We start from the raw sequence: 20,001 nt of genomic DNA, 5'->3' as shown, positions 1-20,001 counted from the left end.
ACAGACTCGCCTCTCTATCGTCGTCTCACCACACCGCATTTTTCTGCTACGTCGCCCATATAACCTGCGGAGACATGGGATTTTTGGCGCCGTATCCAGCATGCCGCGACGCAAGGCCGCTGACCCGAAGCCCCACAATCGTCGCTCGCGCAACGGCTGTGTGAACTGCAGAAAGCGGAAGATCAGGTGCGACGAGGGCACGCCGTCCTGCGGCTACTGTAGAGCACGGAACCTCGCCTGTTCTCGCGGCGGGCTCATCCTGAAATGGGAGTCCGAGTATGCTGATAGTGGATTAGCTTTTGGCAGGGAAGGCGTAAGTTTCTTGGGGGCCAGTTCCCGGCCCGAGACTATCTTGTCATATGCTTGACCCCATGCTTACTATGACTGCAGGTATGGAGCAAGCATGAGAAGCCCAAGTCGGAGAGGGCTCACTTGGAGAACGTCGACACCGAGTGGGTTCCTCTGCCTGCGGTCGAGTCATGTCACTTCATAAACGAAAGCTCGGAGCCCTTCGATAGGAACGAGACGGCGGTCGTCTTGCGAGCTGCTAGCGATACTACAGCACAAGCATTATCTCCACTTCCATCGAGACATATGATACGCTCGCCGGACCTGCTGATTCGATATCCTCTATCCAGCCTGCCCTTCCACAGAGATTCACGTCACGGACAGCTCGTCTCGTATTACTGCGAACGGCTATGTCCGCTTACGGTTTCCAGTCGGCAACGCACCTCGCCCTTCTATTCCCTAATCCTACCATTCTGTACCTCGGCATCTACCATCGTCTCGGATGCCTTGCTTGCCCTCTCCGCCCGGCATCTTTCTAGGACAGACAAGTCATGGGCGACCACTGCTGTACGGCTCGAGAATGCAGTGTTACGTGATCTAAGGCAACGATTGGCTGTGTCAAAGCCATCGGAGATCTGGAATGACCATGAACTACCAATAGTCATGATGCTCATGTGTCTCTATGAGATTTTGAACCGCTGCGACGTGCGATGGGTTGTCCATCTCAAGGGTGCGAGAGACTTGATACGCGCCCGACGTACCATCAGCGGTCGAAAGCCCTCCCAATCAGATTCCGTGAACGAATTGACGCAGTTTGCGGAGAGGTTCTTTGCATTCCAAGACGTCATTGGTCGAACCGCTTGTGGTGTAACACCAATATTCGGCAGCGATTACTGGAATAGCTCTGACGATACGATCGATGTCTGGCTGGGTTGCAGTCCGTCATTGGTGTCGGTGGTTTGTTCAGTCACCGAACTAAGCCGCTCGAAAAACAAGGCTTACAACTCGACGGCTTCCAATGACTTTGCGGTGCAAGCTGCGGCGCTCGAGTCTAACTTGTCGAGCCTACAGCAAAGGCTGCCCGTGGGCTCAGACGATGAGCTACTCACTCGTTCGGCCGAGATCAAGCGATTGGCTTCAATCATATACCTGTATTGCGCACTTTACGGGGCAGGTCCAAGCACACCAATCATCAAAGAGGGCGTCAGGAATCTATTACACCAGATCGCTCAATTTTTAGACGAAGAGATCGCCGCAGGCTTGGTCTGGCCACTTTTCGTAGCTGCTGTCGAACTTGATCCTCTGGATGACGAGCTGTGGAGCAATGAAGCCAGTGCCATCCCAGTGTATGGCCGGGCGCTTGTCTTGCGGCTGCTTGATCACATGGGAACAGCCAGTATTGCAAATGTAACGCGAACAAGGGAAGTGATATGTAAGATATGGGACGCACGAGATATGGCTATGACCGGTGACAGCTCACCGCAGGCGCAATGGTCACCGGGACATAGGCTGGAAGACGACTGGGATCGCTTCGTGGCTCCACTGAGCACCAACATCAGCCTTGCTTAGGCCTTTACGATTATACGAATGACACGATAAGGCAACAGTGCCTTCTCCGAGGCTATGGCCATCTTCGGAAATTCTTTGCGAGCCGAAGGCCTGCAAGGCAGGGTTCTGGTTTACGTATCTCAGGATTAGTGCGGCTACACGGCCCTTGGCTGAATCCTTCGCATGGACCTGCATCTCTAGTTGTTCTACAGTCTCAGCCATACCGCAATCGATACCACACTCTGTCCACAGTACACCTCTCTAGGGATTGGCAAACGATATGGGTCCTCTCCGCACGAAGTGCGCGTGGACCTTTCATCCCCCGCACGCGCGGGGCGACGTCAAGTCAGTCTAGATAGCAGTCCGCCTCTCCTCCAAATGGTTCTCCCGCCTATAGGCTGTTGATATCGGACGATTAGCCATCCTGATACGAAGTGTAACATCTGGTGATATGATCTGATAGTAGAAGAGCAACGATGGGCGTCGAATACAAAGGTCGAAGGCTCCGTCCGTGACCCTGCCAGGTCCGCAACCTGACTTCCGTCGTGATCATCTTTATGCTCTCGCTTGCGTTCCATCATGACGGATCCCAATATTCGCCACAGCGTCCCTGGCACTGAATACCTCGTCGATACCAATCGCAGCCTTGATGTCTCACATGCTGGGTCTGGCAGTTCGGATATCGTGCTGTTGCCACAGCCAACTGCTTGTGGGCGGGATCCCTTGGTCAGTCTTAGATCAAGCTTTAGAAGAATGAGTGTTGACGAGAACACAGCGTTGGTCAATGCCCAAGAAATATTGGCAACTGACTCTGTTGGCTCTATACGCCTGCGGGTTCTCATACGGAGAGAACAACCTCGGCGCTGCACGTACTGTAATCAGCGAACAAGCAAATGTCCCTCTGACTGCGTTGGCTGGAGGTGGTGCACTGAACTACTTGCTTTTGGTCAGTCTTCCTACTTCGCAACGTCCGTAGCATCGACCAATGTCACCTAACTCAACGATAGGGCTTTGCCAACATCTTCTGGATCCCTCTTGCAATGAAGGGTGGTCGACGACCGGTCCTCCTCATCACGACTCTGTTCGTCCTAGGATCGATGGTTTGGCAGGCTGAGTTCAACGGCGCTGCGCAATGGTATCTCTCGTGTGCTCTGAACGGAGTCGGAACGAGTGCGTACCAGGCGGTCATCCAGCTTTCGATTTTCGACATGTTCTTCGTCCATCAGCGCAGCACCAGTCTGTCTTTCTATCTCTTTGGGCAACAGCTCGGTTCCATGTAAGATATGCTTGCGGCTCGAAAGGTGAACGGGGCTTCTTGCTGATCGTCTTGTAGTCTTGGCCTCATTACTGGAGGTGCTATCGCTGATACTCGCGGTTGGCGTTGGTCAGGCTGGATTGCAGCCATCATCGAGGCCGGTACCTTCCTTCTGATCCTCGCGGGGTTCGAAGAGACTATGTTCCCACGCTTCCTATTCGACCAGCGTGATGAGCTCCCAAGGACCGAGCATGGTGCAGTGATGGATGACCACAGCCAGGACACCGTTGAAGATGACGGAAAGAAGGGTCTCGAGCCCAGTCAGAGCAGCAGTGCCGTTTCTGAGCGAGCTGGAGAGGTGCTTCCGGGCTATGAACGTCGGACAATGCTGCAGAGACTGAAGCTGTGGAACTACCAGCCAGAGGATAAGACGACCTACTGGGAGTACTTCAGAAGACCTTCCTTCCTGTTCGCGTTTCCAAACGTGGTGCTGGTAAGTTCCCTTGCGACATTCTGTGAGACAGCAAAAGCTGATAGTCATCTTAGGCCGGCATCATCTTCGCATTCGGCTGCACGGCAGGCATTGTCACCTTCAACACAAGTACTCCCACGCAGTCCCCAACCACGGATCCCACACTAACGCCCCCCAGTCTCCGAAATCATGACCGCCGCTCCCTACAACTTCTCCACAACTGCGACAGGCCTCATGTTCCTCTCCGCCCTCATCGGCAGCGTCTTCGGCTACCTCACGGGCGTCTTTGCGGACACCGTCGTCGTCTTCCTCGCGCGCCGCAACGGCGGCGTCAAAGAGCCCGAGATGCGCCTATGGACGCTCTGCATCAGCTTCGTCTACGCCGGCGCCGGCTACCTGCTCTACGGCTGGGGCGCCGAGGAGGGCCTGCACTGGGTCGCGGTCGCCTTCGGCCTCGGCTGCATGATCGCCCACCAGGTCAGCGCGTGCAGTATTGCCACGGCGTATGCGATGGATTCGTTTCCTGGTGTAAGTCCATCGCATCGAATTCTACTTTGGCGCTTCAGAACTGACAGCGTGCGCAGATCTCCGGCGAAATCGTCGTCATCCTCGCCATCTGCTCGTCCTGCATCAACTTCGCCATCAACCAGTCACTGCAGTACTTCATTGACGCAACCAGCTTCGGGCCCGTGTTCACTTTCTACGGCCTCATGGTGCTGCTGAGTATGGCGGCCGCGGTGCCGATGTGCATCTGGGGCAAGCAGTGGCGCAAGAGGTGTGCGCCGAAGTACAGGGAGTTTTTGAGCTTGAGGGGGGATGTGCAGTGACTGATGACCGATGGTTGGAGCGTGTACATGGTGTGTGTTTTTGGTCGTGTCTATGATGGTAGAGACGACCACAGAATCGATCTTGTGCCCTGTGATGTTGTCTTCGATGTCATTGGCCTAGTGCTCTAAGGTTTTGGTTGACGCGGTGACTTTGATAGGTTTTTAATGTCCGTTTGAAACTTCATTTTCATTCATGCATTGGTGTGGACTTGGGAATAGGAGGACTTAAGATAGGGTTGATACGCGAGATTCTGCGCTTGCAGTACTCTAACATTGGAGTCGGATAGACAATGCAGGGTTGTGCCTACAATGGCGCATTGCCCAAAAAGCACAAATGAAACGATAAAGCGATATACTACATCGATCATACGAGGGAACTCAGTCACAGGAGAAGTCGCAAATGCATCCCAAGACCAAGCGTGGGTTGGTAGGGTTAGGGTTAGGGTAAAGGCAGATGACCGCGTCGACCATGACAGCTCCACCAACGACTTCCAACGAGACTGTAAGATCAGAAGAACGTAAATCAATTCACAATATCCTGAAGAGATTCCGATTGCAAGTATACTCTTGGGTCAAACCAACACGCCTCATCGAACGCGTCGTGCTGCTGAACAAGTCTTGCAAACGTCGGGAACGTCGTTGCAGAACACTGGCACCGCAGCATACACCGACAACACCACCTCCCACCTCTTCAACAAGCCTCCCTCACAACTCTGGAACATGGCAGTTTTGTCTCGCAGATTCCAACCTGAAGACAAACACCAGCTGCCGAACCCCTGCCCTCTTCACGCTGCCAACGGCTGCAGAGACGGTATTCGATCACAGTCAATCACAAAGCCTAACCCATTCGTCACACTCGATCAGACATTGTGTCAATCCCGCCAACTCGTCTCCTCACGGGAGCCCGATGGGGTATCACATCACATCGCCTCGTCTCGATCAAAAAACACAACAATGAACGATCCCTCAGCCAAAACCAGAGAGTCCCGCTCTGACCTCTCGGGCATCAGACGCCGCCGAGGGCCAGGAATGCTAACCAACTTCCTGCAACCTACCGCACGCCCAAGCAAAGCATCACATCGCCGCCACCCAACGGCCCACGCGCCGATGAGAAGCTACCCAACAACGACCAACCGACCACGACGCGTACGTCCACGTCGCAGCGCCGAAGCCGCCATCTCGCACGGAAATACGAGAAAACGAGCGTCCGCATCCGGATCAACACCCCCAACACCAGCACTCGACTTCCACGCACGTTCGGAAAATCGCAATAATCACCATTACCCAATCCCGCGCGCGCATCCTGACGTTTGTACCGTCCTCACGCTCGCAGCAGCTCCACCCACCCACCCGCCACCCCATCAACGCCTGCGGCTGAGCTAACGCCGCGATCCTCGCCTGCTTGCTAACTGACTAAACACTCAAAGCCAGCGCGGAAAGCGTTCGACGAGTCAGCGCCCTGCAGCGCAATAACGGTCCCCGCGCCGCCGCGGCCCTGAGAGCGAACGACTGAAAGGTACAGAGGTACTTTTGGGGCGCGCGGTGGTGCAAGTGGACGCGACCGGTGTGCGGCTGAGTGTCACAAACGGCCGCGCGCGGTGTTCGAGTCCGGCCGCTGGTGGGAAAGCGCGAGGGTCGCGAGCCCTGGCCTGAAGTCTGTCTTCGGGCAAAGGGACTGGGTACTTGCTGTTTTGGGAGGGACTCGCTTGCCCTGGCCGTGTGCGTGTGGTATGATGGTTGTCGGATCCAGGTCCGGGGGCCCTGGGACTGGGATGTGGTGAACTTACTGGGGTTTGCGGTGATGTGTGTAAGCGTCGCGTGAAGGTTACGTGTGGGCGTTGTGGGCTCGGGCGCGGCGGCGGCGGGCGTGACGACAGGACTTTGTGCTTGCTGGACGATGGGCTGGGCGGTCGCGGAAAAGACGGTGGGTGATTGGGCGGGCGGAGCGATGGGGGCGGCGCGGAGCTTGAGGCCGGTCGTGGTCGAGGCGCTGACGGGGTTTGGGATTGCGGGTTTCAAGGTTCGTCGCTGCCGGATCCGGGAGCTGGATGCCTGTCGTTCGGAGAGAGGGGGTTTTGTATGTAAGTAGTGTGTATTACTGACGGGGTCGAGGGCGGATGCAAGCGTGATTGTGACGGTACGGCAGCTAATAGCGCGCGGGGTGGCGAGCCATTGGGTAGCTACAGGTGGTGTTGCGGAGGGGCTGGCGAGGTGGGGAAGTGAAGCCAAAGCGAAGTCTGGTCGTCAAGGGCGCAGGGGAGAAGGACGCGCCGCGGGCTGCGGACTTTGGGTGAGGTTCGACTATAGGTCATGCCGTGGCATTCATTGGGCGGAAGATGCGGCACACGACGGGGCAGACCCCGAAGATTCCTCTTTGGTCTGGACGGCAGGAAGGTGGTGAAACGCAATATCCATCCTCCTACACGGGTATGCAGGTGCGGCAGAGGGTGCGCATTTTGAGGGCCGTGACGGCGCAGCCGAAGCTTCACAGCAGCAGGAGCCAAATCCGATGCCTGCTGACGTGCGGAGCCTGCGGCTCGACGGCGCCGTGGCAGGAGAACCACAGACCCGTTTTCGCGAAGACAACCGGACGCCAGTTCGCACGGCGTCGTCATGACCATTGATTGCGGAGTCGTAAGAATCTGATTTCCAACTTTCACGACTCGGGAAGTCTTTGCAAATTCACTCGATCAGCTGAGTTCGAGCAGGGTGAAGACGAACCGGGAACCTTGGAGACCCCGTGATCAAATGACTTTGCGCTAGAGAACCCTCCATACCTTGAGTGACATCGCGAACCAAAGGATACCCTGCGTAACTGTTATTGAGCGGCGCGCGGGTGGATGTTCGCCAAATGCTATCGAGCGTAAAGTTGCGTCTGACAAGACGTGATTGACGAGAGGTCGGCGTCTTCGCCGATGAACAAAGTCTGAGCTCGGTGTGTACCGCAGGGAATGCGAGAGACGGCGGCGCTGCTCGCGTAGGTAGTCGAGATTCTGATTCGAGCGCAAACAGCCTGCGAAAAGCAATAGTAATAATAGCAATGTCGCGTGCGAGTTTGCTAGCAGCAGACACCAGCCACACTTCAGCACGAGGGCAGCGCAAGGGTACTGACGGAAGCGGCATCAAAAGCGGCACGCTCTACAATACAAACGCGTTGCCGCAGGACAAGGGACGCAGGCCCTGCAGCAGCTCCCGTCCCTGACACCATTGTTGTGGTCCCCGGTGCTGTCTCCGTGACCCCTCTTACACACCACAGCCGTCAGCCATCCGTTTAGTGCGGTAGGCTCAGCTGGTGGAGGAAGGCTATCTACTCCGGTGGCTGACGGTATCATGTCATGATTGTACGATGACGGGCGCAGGTGTTGAGGCATTTCTCACACGTGGCTCCGCTCAAACACAAGCCGTCTTTGGGCAATTCATTTCCCGCGACAATGACAAGACGCCTAACACGTTCAACCACCCGGGTCAAGGCAAGAGCCGTGTACGCCTGATCGACAGCGGCAGGGAAATTTGGAGATGGCGACAGGATTTCCATGATCTGACGGGGAAGTTGCCCAGCAGTCGGCCGACCACAGCATGGGAAAGCGAGCGGCGGCCGAGATGCGATCGCGATGGTGGGCGACTGCATTACGCGAGACCCTCGATGCAATCTTCCCATTTGCCGGCACGGAAGGGATTGACTTCGATCGCGCTTCTAAGACCACATGGCCCATGGACCGGGGACGTTCAGCGTGCCTGCTTTGCTGCCCACGCGTGCAGATCTGCTGTCATCGGCGATGGCCAGTTTGACGCAGGGCAACTGCTCGATGCGGCAATCCCGAGTTTGCGCGCAACAGTGCGCGTGACGTAGGGTGGAATTGTGGACTGGTTGCGACGACGCGCCTTCGGAGCACGTCGAAAGAGTCTAGAATGCGACCGGGGGTGCGAATGTGCGGTGAGATTGGCAAGTCGTGGTGTTTGTTAGGAGAGCGCCGATCAGTTGTTCTGGATGTGTGAGAGAGTGGCAGCCGAACATCGCCCTGCTTCGGTTCCCTGCTCACGCTGGGTATCCGCGAGAGTCCGCGGCACAGAAGGGGCAAATTGGGCGCGGCTTGGCGGGGGCGGACGCACAATTGGGCTGAGAGGCTGGTGGGTGCGCAAAAGGCTTTGCAGAAGCGGTAGGTGGTGGAGGTGTGATGGACACAGATCGACCGATCGCGGCTCTGCGGGAGAAGGCGAGGGTATTATATCCGAGCCCTGCCGTGTGTGTCTGAGAGCCGCGCCGGACCTTAGGCCTGGCGAGTATTGAAACCCTGACGCAGGTTTGACGTACACCTCCGTACTGTATGGCCTCCGGCCCGTGCTGAGGCGGGCGGGTCGGTGGCAGCAACGTGCAACTGAAGATAGAAAGCTCGCAGCCACTGACGACGCCGGGCAGGGGGCAGAGGCAGCCGGAAGTGCTTCCGGGCGCGCAGAGGGCTCGCCCAGCAGGGCCGGCATGGACCCCTGGGCCCTGCGAGTCGGGCGCTGCTGTCCCTGCGTGCTGCGGGGAAAGGGATGGCGAGGGTCCCGCGTGCGGCGAGTGTGATGGCAGCCAGAGTCAGCCACACGCCGACAGCAGCACGGCAGGTGCACACGGGCTGGCTGACACTGCGGGCACGAAAAGCCTACTGAAAACCCAGATCACTTAGCTTCAGGCGGAGGGTGCTGCGATGCCATCGACGACGGGCAGAGGAACAGGCCATGTCGGCCGCGTCACGCCCTGCTGCCGCCAGCTCTGCCGTCCGCGGATTCTTCGATCGCGATGCATTTCTCGATGCTGGACGTCATCGCGGCCAGCACATGTGTCTCGAAACGACCTTGACCGACGGACTGGAACAACGGCGCCGGGGCGGCCACCTTGGGCGTGCCGCGCTAGCCTGCGCCGGCGCGCGCCCCCACGAGGCTGGCAGGGATGCCGGGGGTCGCGAGGCAGACACCGGCAAACGGTTGTCGTGACCCTGCTGCAGGGACTTGGCCTGGCAGGCCCTGAGCGGCGCGTGCCCGCGGGGAGTTCCAGATCCTCGATTCAGCTGCTGAGCCCTGGCGCACGTTTGGCTGCTGAGGCTGCCGGCGCGCTGCGGTGCGCCCTTCATCTGCCGGTCTCATCGTGAGAAGGGCGACAGATCGAAGACAGCACGCACACGCTGCCTGCGCCGGCCCGTACACAGATCCGCGCGCACCGGGCCTCCTGCTGCAAGAAGTTCGGTACAGGAGCGTGGCGGCGCAAACGGCCGCGGCACAGGGCTGTGGCAGCGCGGCTACGCGTGAGGTCGAGGAGGCTTGGAGGGAGCGTCGCGAGCGCGACCGGACAGAGCCTCGAGATCGTCGGCAAACAGCGCCCTCCCGCGGGTGGCCGTAGCATTGCCAGGCGCGCCAGGCTCCCAGCGAGATAAACGACCGATACGCAGACGAGGCGCGTGGGACCAGCGTGATTGCTGCACGGCGACTCGTGGGTACATACAGTAGGTAGGTTGTTAGACGAGGGACAGCCACAGGCCCCGCCTCGCTAAGGCACCTTCCGGGCTCCCGCTGGCCTTGGAGCCTGCGTCAAGCCACTATCGCGAGGGGCACCGCAGCCTGCACCTCGGCCACGGCCTGCTGCAGCGTGTCGGCGTATGTGCCTACTGTGCAGTCGGCCAGCTGTCGGCGTGTCGCAGATGGCGGCGCTGCTGGGCAGCTGGGCTGCCTCGCTCGCTGCTAGCCACACCAGCGTGATCCGGATAAGCCGGTCTTGGGAGGGCGGCATCGCCGGACTTCTGCCCCGCGTCAATGCGTCCGGGCCTCGAGCGCTCGATTTGCCATGCTTCGCAACGGGAAACTCTCACCACCGCCGCACTAATCTGCGACCGGGCGTGATGTCTTCGTGACGTCGCGCGGGCGAGCGCCGCGAAGGTTTCTGGAGAGCGCGCGGAGTGCTGGTCGGCCAGCCGTGGTCGGCGTGCAACGTCCAGCTGTGTCCGTCTGGCGCTGTACCGACGAACACGCCTGATACATGGAGGATATATGTATACAGAGTCGCGGATGTTAAGATCTGCCCCGAACCAGGGACGGAGGGCAGCCCGCGTGCCGATGTGAGATGTCGACTGCCAGATGTGCGATTCCGCGATGGGCGGCGCCACAGCGACACCGCCCGCCTGTCGCTCCAGCGCTGCCCGCCCTCCAATGCACTGCATCGATCGATCGATGCGCCGCAACTCGCATGGCCCCTGCCGCACTGTCGGTTGCACGGCGGCAGCGCGCAATAACATTCATGATTACTGTGTCGCAGGCTCGCAGCCCCGCCGGCCGTGGCTGCGCGCCACGTCGTGCCTCTGCGCCCCGGACGGCGCCCCTCGCAGTGTTGCTGACAGCGTGCACGGCGTGCTGCGCGCAGAGACGAGACGTGCAGACGGCGGCGAGGGTGCAGGCCCGGTCGCCTCCCACGCGCTGCCTCTCGCGATGACGCCGTGCAGACCCACCGGCAGCAGCAGCAGCAGATCGGCGATGGACGTTTGCTGCTCCAGGCCGAGCGGCCTAGCGTCGCCACAACGCGCGTGCGAGCGGCACCAGGATGTCGTTGATCCAGGATCCTCCGCCAGGCCCGTAGCGCGGCCGCCAGGTGAGGCCCTGGCTAGCAGCGCTGGTGGCGCACGCAGGGATGCAGCGCATGCCAATTCCAACTCTAACGCACCCACTTTCCCATCTGCCCACCCGTGCCGCAGTGCTCCCATGGAAGAAACGGGCGCGCTTGCAACTCCTGGTGGTCGGGGCTGGCGCCGTGCCCTGTCCCGCGCGAAACAGGGTCTGCTGGACGCTCTGCGTGTCGGGTAGCGCTGGGAGCAGCAAATACCATCCCGCCCTCGTCCTCGCACCCGCCCAGCAGCCTCGCCCTGCGCGCGCTCCATCCTTCTCTTATACCGCCCTGCCCGCCGTGCCTGTAGCTCTTCCCTCGCCTCACGCGCTCAGCCACCAGCACGCCCGCACCACCGCCGCCCGCCAGCCCTCGCACCACGCTTGGCACCCCCAGCCCAGCGCCTGACTGCCTGCCTGCCTGCCTGCCTGCCGCCGCCGCCCTCCTCGCATCGCGGCCGCCCACTGCAACACCCACCGCGCCCCGACGACCTCGCCGTCGCCTCCCGACCACGTCTGCGCTGACGAAGCGTCATTCGTCGAGCTGGCCAACCCATAATGGACGGTAGAAACTCGACCGGCAGCAAGGTATCACTACTCAACGACAGTAGTGACGTAGCTCCGCTGGCCACCAAGGCGCACCATCAACTCCCGCCTCTCGCCGCGCACCGTTCTCACCACCACCCGCACCACCACCCGCGCGCACATTCTCGCGCCTCCAGCTGCACTTCCACCCCCAGCCTCTCGCCGCAGACGCCGCCGCTCGTGCGCAGCGACTCCAGCGACTCGCGCGTCTTCGGCACCCCGTCGCCTCTGACGCCCGCCCAGCACAGCTTCCACGAGCACCACCACGCCCAGCACCAGCACCAGCACCACCACAAGCACCACCCCGCCCAGGCCCACCACGCCGCGCACTCGCAGCAAGGCGCGCAGCAGTACTTCCTCGTCCAGCCGCGTTACCCCAAGATGGACGACCCTGCTATGTCGATGTACCCGCCGCCCGACGCGTCGAACCTCGCCATGCCGTCCGCGTACGCGATGTCGGCGCCCATGCCTGCCCAGGTCGCGCCGCCCGTCCAGCAGCCCATGCAATCTGTTCCGCAGCAGCTGTATCGCGCGTCCAACTCTCCCTCGTCGGAGCCGTCGCGCGTCTCGACCGTGTCTGCCGCGTCCAACGGCGCGCGTCCCGCCGCGCCCAAGAAGAACCAGTACCCTTGCCCTCTCGCCAAGCAGTTCAACTGCGGCGACTACTTCACCACCTCTGGCCATGCTGCACGTCACGCGAAGAAGCACACCGGCAAGAAGGACGCCTTCTGCCCCGAGTGCAACAAGGCCTTCACGCGTAAAGACAACATGGAGCAGCACCGCCGCACCCACCAAAACGGCCGTGGCGCTTCTCGCACCAGCGGTAGCAGCGACGACTCCAAGGTCAAGAAGACTACCAAGCCTGCGCCCAAGAAGGCCATCAAGGCCGACCCTGCCCTCGAGGCTGCCGTCGAGCAGCAGCTTTCTGAGCAGCAGCAGCCTCAACCTCAGATGCCCATGCCTCAGGCTCAGATGCAACCTCAACCTCGCAACGCTCCCCACTCCCAGCCTCAGCAGACCACAGACCCTGCTATCCTCATCCCTCCCGTCGGCGGCCCTTACTTCCTTAACACCGCCGATCCTGGTCCCATCCACTCCCTCCCAATGCCTGCCATGAATGAGCACGCAGGCCGCCCTTCCCTTCAGAGGGGAGGTACCTTCGGTGGCAACCCCGTCGACTTCTTTGCCCCTCCCGCTCAGATGATGGGTGACCCCGACAACCTCAACTTCTCCTACCCTTCGCCTGGTCTCTCGAATGGACTGAACAGCCTCGCCCTCGCCGCCAGCGAACACCGCAGGCTATCAGAAGAGAAGAAGAGCCCTTCCAGCGGAGGCCGTACGCCTTAGGAGGACGATGTCCTCAACGTTGGTAGCTCCTCGCCACCCATCATTGACAAGCAACCATGTTGCTGTTAAAGGAACACGACACTTCCTGCCATCACCACCAGCAACCCTCTCCTACTGTACTTTTACTTGGTTTGCACATATACCCAGTCTTGTGTTCTAGTTTATCTACAGCATGCCGGCGGGAGGGCGCCGTATGCTTCGGGCCGGGTTGGGATTCATTCAAAGCCTGTGCACAGAGGTCACAGGCATAGAGTCATGACAACCTCTTCACCAAAAAGGCAACCGGCAACATTCCACCTTTCCTCCTTTTTCACGAAACGGAAATCTTCAGCGTCGGCGTTCTGGACTGATCGGTCTCTGTCTATGGAGGCTTCGAGAGGCACTGTTCTCTTTTCTTTTTCTCTTCTATCTTGGGTTGGCTTGATACCCGACACATGGAAACAACAGGCTCCTGGTCACGATGGGCGGATCAGGGTTTGAGAACCCAAACGGACGGGACGAGCACGAGCCTCGAGCGACACGCGCTTGGGAAGGGAATCCCAGGGAGAAGAAATTGCAGAAAAAATACATCGAAGCCGCTTACACTGCTAAGCAGTCGGAAAGCGCGCCTGAGGTACCTCGATTACTAGTAGTATTAGTGTTCATGACTTTTTTTTTTTTCGACCTAGCAGAAAAAATCGAGCTTTTTTTTTTGCGCCGCGATCGCGATCCCGAATTCGAGACTTTCCGCAGACTGTACTACCCGATGTATTTTATCTACCGTGCTCTTTCTCCGAATGAACGATGTTCTGCTCTTCGATTGAATCTCCATCGTCAAACGCCCAAATCGTCCCTAGCGGTAGCGCAGCGCACAAATTCCTCCATCGTCCCGTCCTTTCCCACGTCCGACTCCCCTTCCCCTTCAGCCTTACAGCCACCGCTCCATATGGAACAGAACGTGCACCGCCCGCCCGCCTGTCTGTCTCATCCTAAGCGAAAAACATCTCCCGCCCTCCCGCCGCCACACTGGCAGGTGGCAGGTACATAGTAGACTCGCGAAACACGGCTCGCGCTGCGCGGAGCCGCATCTGTCAAGCCAAACGTGCGCCCTCCCTACCTTATTATTCCTGGTCTCCTCGCGTGTATTGCAGTATCGGGTCAGGCGAGTTCAGGCGTCCACGGCACAGGCTGCGCGCACCGGACTTTACGGTCCCTTATTATTAGTCGCTCTCTCTTATTGTATCGTTGTTTCTGTGCTCGAGGGCGAGGGAGGCCTCGCGCTTCGCTCGGCGAAACGAAACGCAACGGTTCGCCCGCGCAGATCGTGCTGGCTGGCTGCCTGGCCTGGTCGACCGACCGACCCAGCTCTTGCGGCGTGCGTGACCGAGGAGTCGGTGCTCGCTGGGCTGGGCCACTGCGCCTTGCTAGGTGCTGTACTTGGAGGTGCGGTCTGACGTACCGCCTGTGTCTGTGTGCTGCGAAGTGGTCGCTGCTCTCGGACATTTTCTTCCTCTCCCTACCTGCTGCGGTCCCCGTGCGAGTCCCCGTGCGAGGGACTCGGTGCCGGCGTTCTGGCTCATTGCAGCGCGGCTGCAGGGCTGAGATGAGATTGGTAGTGGCGCGCGAGGTTTGCGCCATGACTCTGAGCTGGCTGGCGGCGCCGAGCGGTCGGGTGCGGGTTTCCCTGTTTGTGGGATTGGATCGATGATCTGGGCTTGGACTTGACGCAGGGTGGGTTGGATGCAGGGTTGGATTTCTTTGGGGAGCATCCTTGTTCCCTGGCGGGAGTGCGTGGATGTGTAGGTAGGAACGGCTCGGAGATTTTTCTGTTGGGTTGGTGGTAGATGAGGCTGCGCACGTGGAAGTGGATTGACATGTGGGCTTGGATCGATCGGGGTGGTGTTGCGCTTTTGGGTAGGGTTGTTGATGTGCGTGCGTGCGTGAGTGAGTGAGTGAGGGAGTGAGGGAATGGGACTGCGAGAGTGCGAGACTGCAAGTGCTGGTTCACCAGTTTCAATTCTGCTCTCGTTGTTCGATTCGGATGTTGATTTGATTTGGTGGATATAGTCTGAGGTTGGTGAATGAATGACCTCGTTACTCGTTGCGTACGATAATTGTTTGAATTTCCATGTTTCGAAAGTCTATCAACTTGAGCCTTCGAGATTCTCAAGGTACCTAGGGTAACCAAACCAACGCCTTCGCTAAGTGTGCAATATGCAGTATTCGTCAAGCTTCACTCGTCGCCCTTCCCATTCACCCCTGTGTTCTCCGAATGTACCCAGCAGCACTGCCTGCAGCACCACCAGACTCGTCCTTCAGAGCCTGAGCATACCGTGCCTGCAGGCTACCGTCTGCATCCTCCTCCATCTCCTCCTCAGGCACGTCGTCATCCCTCTCGACCCACCTCGCCTCATCCTCAGACTCGCCATCCATTTCCTCCGCCTCGCTCACAGTCTCCGGCTCCTCCTTCGGCGCCCGCTTGTACTTGCCCGTGCCCTTCGCGCGCGACGAAACCTCCATATCCTGCATCAAACGATTCATCTCCTTCTCCGTGCCGCCAGCTTTCGCAGCCTCCGCCTCCTCCTTCTTGCGATCAAGCTCCGGCTTGTACTCCTTGTTGAATTCGACACGCTTCTCCTCCACCGCGCGGAAAAAGTCCTCCACGCCGTCGCCCGTCATCGCCGACACACCGACGACGCTCAGGTGGTTGTAGAACTCCTCCAGCACCAGGCTCATGCTGTTCAGCAAGCTGCCCATGTACCCGCTGCCCTCGCGCTCCTCTTCCTCCTCCTGCCTGACGGCCGCTTGGAAGGACTCGAAGTCACGCATCCACTCGATCGCCTCCGTCGGCTCTTTCACGTCCGTTTTGTTGAAGACCAAGATCATCGGCAGCTTCGTCTTGTACAGAATCGAGATGGCGTAGAGCATGTTGCTCATGAACGTGGAGGTGTTCTCCGTCGTGCGCGGCGTGTCGATCACGTACGCGATGACGGTCGGGAAGGACGAGGCGAGCGACGACAGCAGGATGGAGCCCGACGCCGACCACACGAAGACCTCGATCTGCCCCGGCGTGTCGACGATGATGTGGTCGGTCGTCGGCTTCGCGGGTGTGTCGTCGCCTTCGGCGGGAGCCTTCGGCAGGCAGCGGTTCTCCAGGATGCTCATGACCTGGTCGATTTTCGTGCTGAAGAGGTTCAGGCTGGTCAGGATGCCGCCGTTCGGGCCTAGGTTGTACTGCTTCATGACTTCTTTGTAGTTGACCGAGTCGCGGATGTCGATGTTCGAGTCGAAGGGCACGCTGCGTACCGCGGGGTCCAGGTTCATCACGTACGGCGGCGCGGTCGTGTCGGGTGCTTGCGTGTGCTGTGTGTGGAGGTGGGAGTTGATGCGCTGCATGAAGGTCGTTTTGCCAGATCCGGCCATGCCTACGCAGACGATCGAGACTGGCGGTTGCTTTTGCTGGGCGCCTGCGCCGGCTGCTGTGCTGGACGAGGCCATGATAGATGAAGATGGAGGGGTCGGCTGGATGTTGGTGGGGTTCAAAGGCCGGGTCGGAAGGTCCAAGAAGCTTTTAGTCAGATCCTGTTGTGGTTTGCGATATTGAGGAAGATCGGCGACTCAGTGCGTGCGCGCAGGGAGAGTTGTAGTTCGGTTGCCGTGATGTTAAAGATGAGGTCACTTTTGTCGAGAAAATCCAACGTCGAAGCTCAAGCTTCCTTCTCCGCAAACGCGGCGTTGGAGCCTCCACTTCCAGTCGCATTCGCGGGAGCCATCCACGCGACCAGTTTGTTCACACATACCACCATGGGGCTGGAAGATTTCGAGCGCGAGCTCGCGCAGAGTAGTAAATCACGCGACTCGCATCACCGCAGCAGACGCGACCGCAGCCGGAGCAGAGACAAGGACCGCGAACGACGACATCATCACCACCGCTCGCATCGTCACAGAGACGATTCGCGTGACGAGGAGCGAAGACACAGACATAAGCGACACCGCGATCGAGACGATGATGACGAAAGACGGCACAGGAAGAGACACCGCAGTGGATCACCGAAGCGCGACAAGAAACGAGATGAGGAAGTGAAAGTGTTCGATTCGGACAACGATGACGACGAGTGGGTAGAGAAAGAGGCTGAGACTGCGCCGCCGGAAGAGCAGACCCTGGACTCGCGAGGTCCAGATCTGAAGGAAAGCAAAGTACAGCGCGATGCTTGGATGCAAGAGCCATCTCAGCTTGACATCGATTACGTCCAGCGGAGGAAGCAGGAAGAGCCCAAAGGCCAATTCGTAGGCGCGAAGGATACACATGACTTCAAAGTTCACGAAACCCAGGTCAATCAACATTTGGCCGATCTGCAGAGGGACTTCGATTCCGACGGGGACGAGGGCGGCGGGGAAAGCGCGGTTCAGGACAAGCCGGCCCAGCACGAGGTCAGCTATACTTTCGGCGATAACGGTAGCTCGTGGCGCATGACGAAGCTGAAGGCGGTTTACCGAAAGGCGGAGGAGAACAAGAAATCAGTGGAGGACGTTGCGATGGAGACCTACGGCGATCTTCGGGACTTCGACGATGCGAGAGAAGAAGAACGCGAGCTGGATAGGCGCAAGATGTATGGGAAGGACTATGTTGGGCTGGAAAAACCGAGCGGCGAATTCTATCAAGAACGCAAGATGAAGGCTGGTCTGAGGAGGGAGTCCAACGCAGAGACCGAGCCCACAGAACCTCCACCTCAAGGCGAGCAGATGTCGGAGAAGGAAGCTCCAGCCAGAACTGTGCCTCTTGACACGTCTTCGCTCAACAAGCTCAAAGCACAGCTTATGAAAGCTAAGTTGATGAAGGCGCCCAATGCCGCGAAACTCGAGGAAGAGTACAATCTTGCGGCCGCCGCCGGTGCGGCCAATGCTGCGCAGACGGATGTGGTCGTGCTCAACAACGTGGAGAATCGTCAGTTAGCCGGAGACCGCAGCGGCGAAGTCACAGCCGTCAGCGGCAAGCGTGGCCGTGAGCGGGGTCTTGTGGTCGAGAATGAGGACATGAGTATCGATGACATGGTTCGCAACGAGAAGCGTACGCGTGGCGCCTTTGGCGGAGAAGGTCGCAACTTCGCAGAACGCATAGCGAAAGACTCCAAGTTCAATAACGATCTCGACTACATGGATGATAATGCCATGAATCTTAGCAAGAAGATTGTCAAATCTGAGGGCAACCTGCGCAACACCGCCATTGGCGACTTCCAGAAGATGCAGAAAGTACTGGAAAGCTGCCCTCTCTGCTACCACGAAGAAGCCAATCGACCTCCGACTGCACCGGTCATAAGCCTCGCCACACGCACCTATCTCACACTACAGACTGAGCCAGAATTAGCCAAGTACGGCGCCGTAATTGTTCCTATCCAGCATCGCCTCAACCTGCTGGAGTGCGATGATGACGAGTGGGAGGAGATGCGCAACTTCATGAAATCGCTCACACGGTTCTACGCCGCTCAAGACAAGAGCGTCATCTTCTACGAGAATGCCGCTTTCATGCACGCGCGGAAAGGTCACGCAGCGCTCATGGCCGTTCCTCTTCCGCACCATCTGGCCGAGACAGCACCGGCGTATTTCAAGGAAGCAATTCTTTCATCCGATGAACAGTGGTCGCAGCACAAGCCTGTCATCGACACGCAGGCGCTTACGCAGAGGCCCGGGTATGGCAAGCAAGCTTTCCGCAAAGCGCTCGCGAAAGAGATGCCTTACTTCCACGTCTGGTTCTCGCTCGATGGCGGAATGGGCCACGTCGTTGAAGACGAAAGGAGGTGGCCGAAGGGTGACTTGTTTGCGCGAGAGATTATTGGTGGCATGCTGGACAAGGGCCCCGAGACCATCAAAAAGCAAGGCAGGTGGGAGAGACACGACAGGCGATTGGAGCATTTCAGGAAGCGGTGGGACGCTCACGATTGGACGAAAGTGCTAATGGAAGCGCAATGATGATTGTATATCTTGCGAATGAACGACTGGAAGATTGGCGATAAATAGTCTCCATTGTCCTTGGGTATCTCGTCACAGTGATGTAGTATAAGAAAGATGAAAAGCGAGCAATTAGCCCTTTAGAGCCTCCACGAGCAAGCCCCTCATGCCTTTGAGCAAGGCCGTCAGCTCTCTCGTCTCGTTCGACCTCTCGACCACTGCCTCGACGTCCTCGACCTCCAATCGCGGCTGCGTCGTCACGACCTCAAAGTCCCTTGCACCCGTGTCGATCTCAAACCACGCCTCAACATCATCGTCCTTCTCATCCACACAGCTGAAGCAAAACCGCAGCCTCTCTCCTCCATCTTCCGCACCCTCAATTCTCAGACCAAGACATTGCTCCCAGAATCGCAGCTCGGGTACGTTGTGTCGGGCTTGCGAATCGAGAGCACGCTGGTGCGCAGCCTGCGCCTCGCGTCGCTGTCTGATCGCTGCTTGAGTCGTGGAGATTTCCGATTGCAGCTGCTGGCGCCGCGAAATGTGCTCGTCTTTCTGCAGCGAGAGCGCGGCGATCGCGGCGTGCATCTCGGTTGTTTCCTGCGCTTCTTTCTCCAGAGTTTCGGCGTGAGAGGATGACTTAGATTGCATGTCGTTGATTGCGAGGCGGCGCGTGCGCTGGGTTTCTAGACGGACATGCGTTAGTATGGACATGTTTTTGTTGTCGCTGTTGCTGGGTGAAAATGCGACGTACCCTCAAGCTCGGCGACATTCATGCGGAAGGCATTTCGCTCTTCGAGAACACGCTTGCGGCCGCGCTCAATGAAGTCGTCAAATCGCGCGGTGAAGGCTGCCATGCGCTCGCGTAGGTCGTTGAAGCCGAAATCGACAGACGGCAGGCTGTCCGCCATTGAGGGGGCATCGGTGTCATAGGGAGCGTGCGAGGCGGAGAAAGAGTTGCCGAAGCGGCTGGGAGTTGCTGGTATGGCGGCCATGATTGCGAACGTGTGAGAATGTGGGAATTCTTGCGTGTGTGATCAAGCAATACTCGCGATCGAGTGAGTGTGGTGTAGTGCGCGTAAAGTTCGACGTGCAGTCGGCGCGGCGTCAACAAACATCCGACTGCC

The 20,001-nt window shown here is 58.8% G+C and overlaps 5 protein-coding genes across 5 annotated transcripts; 3 read left to right on the top strand and 2 right to left on the bottom strand.

Moving 5' to 3' along the window:
- Positions 1-35: 35 nt before the first annotated feature.
- WHR41_04094 (uncharacterized protein) lies at positions 36-4,390 on the top strand (the record flags this gene model as incomplete). Its single annotated transcript, XM_069372700.1, has 8 exons — positions 36-313; positions 391-2,562; positions 2,612-2,782; positions 2,844-3,112; positions 3,170-3,584; positions 3,638-3,692; positions 3,742-4,091; positions 4,148-4,390. The coding sequence occupies exons 2-8, from the start codon at positions 2,416-2,418 to the stop codon at positions 4,388-4,390; spliced, it is 1,650 nt and encodes a 549-aa protein (XP_069230003.1). The 5' UTR covers positions 36-313; positions 391-2,415.
- A 7,188-nt stretch (positions 4,391-11,578) lies between these two features.
- On the top strand, positions 11,579-12,952 carry WHR41_04093 (uncharacterized protein; the record flags this gene model as incomplete). The annotated part of the gene is made up of 1 exon (XM_069372699.1): positions 11,579-12,952. The coding sequence occupies one exon, from the start codon at positions 11,579-11,581 to the stop codon at positions 12,950-12,952; it is 1,374 nt and encodes a 457-aa protein (XP_069230008.1).
- A 2,232-nt stretch (positions 12,953-15,184) lies between these two features.
- Positions 15,185-16,429, bottom strand: WHR41_04092 (uncharacterized protein; the record flags this gene model as incomplete). Its single annotated transcript, XM_069372698.1, has 1 exon — positions 15,185-16,429. One exon carries the CDS (start codon positions 16,427-16,429, stop codon positions 15,185-15,187), a length of 1,245 nt encoding a protein of 414 aa, XP_069230009.1.
- A 306-nt stretch (positions 16,430-16,735) lies between these two features.
- WHR41_04091 (uncharacterized protein) lies at positions 16,736-18,898 on the top strand (the record flags this gene model as incomplete). The annotated part of the gene is made up of 1 exon (XM_069372697.1): positions 16,736-18,898. One exon carries the CDS (start codon positions 16,736-16,738, stop codon positions 18,896-18,898), a length of 2,163 nt encoding a protein of 720 aa, XP_069230006.1.
- Positions 18,899-18,932: 34 nt separating this feature from the next.
- On the bottom strand, positions 18,933-19,940 carry WHR41_04090 (uncharacterized protein). The gene is made up of 2 exons (XM_069372696.1): positions 19,629-19,940; positions 18,933-19,560 (listed from the first exon to the last, which is right to left on the bottom strand). The coding sequence occupies exons 1-2, from the start codon at positions 19,867-19,869 to the stop codon at positions 19,010-19,012; spliced, it is 792 nt and encodes a 263-aa protein (XP_069230007.1). The 5' UTR covers positions 19,870-19,940; the 3' UTR covers positions 18,933-19,009.
- Between the last annotated feature and the right edge of the window lie 61 nt (positions 19,941-20,001).

This window comes from Cladosporium halotolerans (genome assembly GCF_011745625.1).
Source record: "Cladosporium halotolerans strain TM138-S3 chromosome Unknown Sca12, whole genome shotgun sequence".
NCBI lineage: Eukaryota > Fungi > Ascomycota > Dothideomycetes > Cladosporiales > Cladosporiaceae > Cladosporium > Cladosporium halotolerans.
This window is presented reverse-complemented; position numbering and strand designations above follow the sequence as displayed.

Coding starts and splice junctions, on each gene's coding strand:
- WHR41_04090 (XM_069372696.1), bottom strand. CDS start 19,869: ATGGCCGCCATACCAGCAACTCCCAGCCGCTTCGGCAACTCTTTCTCC. Junction 19,561..19,628: donor GAATGTCGCCGAGCTTGAGG/GTACGTCGCATT, acceptor ATGTCCGTCTAG/AAACCCAGCGCACGCGCCGC.